Source organism: Neovison vison, chromosome X, assembly GCF_020171115.1.
Source record: "Neovison vison isolate M4711 chromosome X, ASM_NN_V1, whole genome shotgun sequence".
NCBI classification, from domain to species: Eukaryota; Metazoa; Chordata; class Mammalia; order Carnivora; family Mustelidae; genus Neogale; species Neogale vison.
Window position 1 is genome coordinate 119,459,291 of NC_058105.1, and position 6,000 is coordinate 119,465,290.

The window sequence follows — 6,000 nt, forward strand, 5'->3', positions numbered from 1 at the left end:
TCACCTGTCCGCCGAGAGAGCCGTGAGCGTGAAGACAGACACCCCCACCGAGGTGAGCTGTATGAACGGGATCAGTTTGCAGCCGATCCTGCCGAACAGCCACCTGTCGGCCAGGTACCGGCTGGCGTCCACGGGAGCGCACGTTACCAGGAGGAGCAGGTCTCCCAAGGCCAAACTGGAGATGAACAGGTTGGGCACGTTCCGCATGGCCTTCACCGTACAGAAGATCTTGATCAGCGTGACGTTGCCGATGAGGCCTATCAGGATGATGACCCCATAGATGGCCGGGATGACATAGAAGACCCCTGGGTGGAACCAGCCGTCGTTCACGGGCAGATCTGCACTGTGATTGGAGACGTTGCAGTACAAGAAGTGCTCCACTTCCAAGTTCAAAAGCAAGCAATCATTCAGAGCCATCCTCTGGGTTCCTTCCCACCTGAAAAGGGCTCTCAGATGCTGTTGCTTAACTCTGATTTTGTAGTTGGGCGAAGATGAGGCTAAAATCTAGGCTGGGCTCTTTATCTTCCTTGACACAGACACTCTGAGGACACATGCACTGTGGCATTCGGAAGGGTCTGGCGCTATTTGGATGCTGGTCCTGCTCTGGTCCTCACATGGCCAACAGAATACATGTCTAAATTCAGTAAGTTGCAACCAAACGACAACAAAAAGTCAGCCGGAATTAAACCCACTCTGTATCAAGTCCTTCTACCTCCATTCTAGGCTGAGTCTCTCTGGCTGCAGTTTACTAGGAACTTTTGGCCGGCTCTTTTCATACGGCATGTCCTATCCTTCCTGATATTTCGAACCTGAAGGTTTAAAGTGGGTAGAAAAAAAACTGCACTGAGAAGCCCTCCAATCCTCTAGGCAGGATGCTGTGCACGTCACTGACTTCACCAGCAAACAGCAGCGGCGCTGAGCCGGGGCTCTGCGGGGGAACCGGGGCTACTGATAGACAGAGAATGCCAGCCCCCTGCTGGACGCTTCCATCACTGCCCGGCAGCCGGCTCTTCCCAGACGGGAACCGGCCCGCAGACTCCATCCCGCAGATGTCCTGGGCCTCTCATTTCGGATGTGGCCCCCTCTGAAAGGCACTGCAAGCCTTGCTCATGCTGAGCCCGTGAACCCAGATAGAACTCACAGCCCCATTTCTCATCTCTTCCAGTACGTTAGAATGGCATGTTCAAGTTGCTATAAAATGCCGTCTGTATCTGAATTAGATGCACACGGACGCCCGCGGAATGCCCATGTGGGAGCTGTCCCACCGGCCTTCCCCAGGGCTCTTTGAAGGCGGCCGGCCGCTGAGGGAAAAAAATGGGCCATGGGATTTGTGCCTTAAACCTTCGGTAACTGACATCTGGGAGGGCCGAAGCAGAACACACACACACACACACACACACACACACACACGCGTTTCCCCACAGGCCGTTATTGTTCCCTTTACCAGGGAGAAGTAAAATCGGGAGCCGGCTGCATTCTCAAATCTCAAAGATCAGTAGTCTTTTGCAGAAAAATGGGATTTTTCTCACTGGACCTAAAAATTACATCAACTGGCATTTTGATGCAGTTCCTTGCAATTTTTTATCGACTGCCTGCCATGTTTTGCGACTTTCCTCTTAAGTCCCGAGTGGGAAATGAACTGAAAAGGGCTTACGGAGAGAATACCAAGGAATGGGGGAATGGTAAGATAGAACTCAGAGTGGCCTGGGGGCCAGAAAAGGCTCTGCCGAGGAGGTAACGAGTTTTGAGTTTGGACCTTTAGCCAACAACTCACACAGACGTGATGCGGGTTTATCTTCAAGACTTCGGAGGCTCCTCGGGAGTATCACAGGAAGCCAGTTACTGACGGGTTCTGCCATCGAAGGTTTGGCTTTTTGGGATCCGTAAGGAGTCGAGAAGCTGGCACTTACTTAGCACCAGGCCAGAGGCCACCCAAAAAGCCTCCAAGCTTGTTGTCATGGTAATTTCCAACGGCCCGTGACAACACCGAGATGGCCCCACGCTCTTCCACAAATCCGAAGGGCTTGTGCTCCCCTCTGCCAGCCGTAGAGCGTCTGGCTGCGCATGCCTGGAGTGGGAAGAGCTGCTCAGGGGAGATCAGCATCACCCGTAACGAGTCAATAACCACGAGCCTGGTAGTGTTGATTACTTGTTAGCACTATACCTTCATAATGCTCTCTATGGCTTCAGGGCTTCCATCTGGCCTTCTTCACCTACTGCCCTGGCAAATGACGTAGGCAAATTAAAGGACTTGATGTCTTCAACTTCAAGCTCCTAATCTGAAAAGAGGGGATAATTTGAGAAGTTCACTGAAAATATCCATGTTAAGATTTCACAGCGGTTGGCACATAGAAAGTGCTCAATTAATATTAGCTGCTCTTACTATAAAGCTGTTGTTATTGTTGTGATTGAGAGAGATTAGTGTTGTGGCTTTACTCTGGAAAAGCCCAATAAAGTCAGAAGAGGGATCGACCTTGCATTAATTGGCAGAAGGGCCTACTCATACAGGTGAGTCAGCAGCTCCTCCATTTACTTGAAACACATTGATCCCACGTCTGCCAGTTTTCACGCAGCATGCAAGAACCTGAGAAAAAGAATATGAAGATACAGGTTCTTACAAGATCCGTCATGATCCCGGCTACTCTAGCTCATAGTCCCAGGACCTGGTTTCAAAGAATAATGCAAGAAGGGTTTTCATATAGATTTTGCAAATGCTTCTGTTTGTTTTATACTGAATAAATAACTTTGCTTCTTGAAGTTGCTATGGTGGCTTTCTTCTCTGGTCATTTACCTTTCTTCCTCTCAATGACAATGACTGCTTCTAGCATTGTTTTTGGTCATCATAACTGGAGGGACAGCCTCGTGTGAATTACACCAAAACTCAGAGGAATTCGCTACTTGTGGACTGGGAGAAATAGTGAGATGTCAGACCACCCAGGGTTGTCCTGAAGATTTCAAAACTGGCACCTGGCTATAATACTATATTAAACCAGCTATTTTGGGGCCTTTTGACATTCTGAAAAATTCCTTGAGTATTGTTTTAACAGAAATAAACTCCATCTTTAAAAAAAAAAAAAAAAAGTGGCAGCAATTCAGAACCCATTCCCTTCCAAGAATGAAGCCACTACCTTTTCTCCAGAGGTGACATTTGATCTTAAAGGTTGAGTTACTGTGTGGCGAGACCTCTTGAACAAAGAAAATAGTATGTGCCTAGAACAGAGGCATAAGAGAAAGAGCATGGCAGTGGGCAGGGGCCAGCTTTAGGTCTGGGAATGTCACCTGGATTGGAAGAGAGGGGTTGATGAACGAGCTAGAGGCAGGTTTGGGTGATGTCATGATAGATCATGTATTTTTTTTTTAATTTTATTTATTTATCAGAGAGGGGTGGGGGAGAGAGCGAGCACAGGCAGACAGAATGGCAGGCAGAGGCAGAGGGAGAAGCAGGCTCCCTGCCGAGCAAGGAGCCCGATGTGGGACTCGATCCCAGGACGCTGGGATCATGACCTGAGCCGAAGGCAGCTGCTTAACCAACTGAGCCACCCAGGCGTCCCAGATCATGTATTCTTGTTAGGCTTGGTCCAGAGAGCATATTTTTGGTTGAGAAAGAGGACTCCTGGAGGGGCGCCTGGGTGGCTCACTCAGTTAAGCATCTGCCTTCAGCTTAAGTCATGATCCCGCAGTCCTGGGATCAAGCCCCGCACCAGGATCCCTGCTCCCTGGAAAGTCTGCTCCTCTCTCCCCCTCTGCCTCCCATGCCCCCTCTGTGTGCTCTCTAGCTTTATCTCTCTGTGTCAAATAAATAAATAAATAAATAAATAAATAAAATCTTTTAAAAAAGGAGGACTCCTGGATGTTGTTTCTCTGTCTTTAGACATCCCAGGATGCTGAGTCGTCCTTACTTCTTAATTCCAACTGAGCCAGAAGTGTTTCTTCCCAAATAAGTTAAGCGGATGCTGGTAGATTCTGATTTCTCCCAGCTGGTGTTAGCCTTACATGTTCCGTGGCACTGTAGGCTGTTCTAATCATATTTGAGCAGTAAAGATGTACTGAGGTACAACACCTCATATTTTCCTGGCACAAGGATGTTTACAAAAGCTAATTAGAAAATTTTGATGTCATTTCAACTAATTAGCTGTAATGACTCTCTCCATCCCTACCATTATGTGTCACCTTCTGGCAGATCACCAGACATACTCAGACATTTGCTTAGCATTTCATTTAATGGTGAACATGAGATGCTTTTGATTTATGAAAATAACACAGAACAAATATAAGACAAAGTCCCTGTCCCCAGGGACTTGTTTCCAGATAGGACTGAAGTGTGACTCAGCATCCTTTCTTATGTGTCAGGACAGGGTGTCACTTCTATTTCAGTCGAGAGAGTCACATTTTCCATTCTTCCAGAAAAATGCGTTTCCCATGGGACTTGAATATGGGGGTGGAGGCAGTGATTTGGTAGAATTTGGGAGGACGCTTGGACTTGACAAGGCTAAAGGGAGTGGAGACAGTCTCTTCCTACCAACTGTGCGCATAGCGGTTTGTCTTCCAGTAGTTGGCATTCTTGGTGGAATGACAATCTGTGACAATACACAGATAAGACAGAGTAATTCTAGAGTAGGTAGAATTTACAGGTGGAGCCAGAGTAAAGAGGAGGGAATGCTTTGGGTCTTTTTAAGAGACAGTCTGCCTGGAACAAAGGTTTGGAGGGGACTCATTTATGAGAAATAAAGGAGATTGGATCTGCTGGGGAAGACTGTATTTAAGACTTCAGTTTGGACTTTAGTCTGTAAGACACCGGTTCTTAAAAAATGATTAAGACTGCCTGCGGTGCTTCTTGAAAATATAGATTCTGAGACTCTACCCAAGACCTACTGAGTCAGAATCTCTAGAGGTGAAACACAAGAATCAGTATTTTTCATGACCTCTGCAGGGGATTTGAGCACTGTCCTATGCTGGAGACCAATGATGCTGGCAGTGTGAGATCCAGAAAGCCTGGCAATCAGACAGCACTTGTGTTTTCCTCCTTTGTGGAGGAAGAAGGTGAGTGAGGAAGCACATTTAGGAGAGAGTTGCTATGAGCCCTTGCTACTGAGTGTGGCCCTGGAGCCAGCAGTATTGGTATCACCCAGGAGCTCGTTAGAAATACAGAGCCTCAGGCACCGCCCCAGCCTTCCTGGATCAGAATCTGCATTATAACAAGATCCTCAGGTTTTCATGTGGACATTGTAATAGTCTGAGAAGTGATGATCTAAATGTTAGGGAGATATGGCAGAAAGCGTTAATTTAAGAAACCAGGGCAGGAAGTGGGGACAGATAAGGAAACTGAAAGCTCAAATTCAGAACGGAGCCAGCAACTGGAGCAATCTGAAGCTAATGAAGAGCTACGGAACTGAGGCTTTTTGATGTCCCTGATAATGGCTGGGAACCGTCCCAGACTGAGCGGCAGATGAGCTCCTTTTGACACAATACAGGGGCAAGAAGGTCATTACAAATATAGGGAAAATAGGCAACAAAGAAGCCAAAGGTGGTGAATTTTTCTCGATAGGCTCATGACTCATAGAATAAAGAGCAAGGGCAAGGAAGAAGCTACTATGGAGAAAAATGCTAAATCTGGTACTGAGTTCACTAGTTGAACAAGGGAAAGTAAGGAAGTCAACAGAAATGAGAACTGAAGTCTGAAGTCAAAGAGGTAAATAATTAAGAGGACTTCCTGAGAACTAGCACACTGAATGTCGAATAGTACAATGTATAGAAAAGGACTTGCCAAGAATCAAGTAAAGTCAGGGTTCAAGGACAAGGTCATGTGGTGAAAGTCAGTGGATATTGAACATAACTTCAATGTCATTCAGTGGCAGCACCACAGAGAAGCTGCTGAAAGTTGCAGCAACCCTTGCTTGAGAAGAATCAGAGATGTCACATTTTAGTGCGGCAGCAAGAACAAAAGAGACAGGTGACTATAACCAGATCGTGAAAGGTTGGGATTGTTTCAAGTTCCCTTCT

At 46.9% G+C, this 6,000-nt stretch overlaps 1 protein-coding gene across 1 annotated transcript in view; it reads right to left on the reverse strand.

Moving 5' to 3' along the window:
* GRPR (gastrin releasing peptide receptor) overlaps positions 1–939 on the reverse strand; it is a 31,108-nt gene extending 30,169 nt beyond the window's left edge. The window contains exon 1 of the mRNA XM_044235293.1: positions 5–939. Within this exon, the coding sequence (XP_044091228.1) occupies positions 5–417 (413 nt within the window). The 5' untranslated portion in view covers positions 418–939. The remainder of the gene's footprint in view (positions 1–4) is intronic.
* Positions 940–6,000: the final 5,061 nt, after the last annotated feature.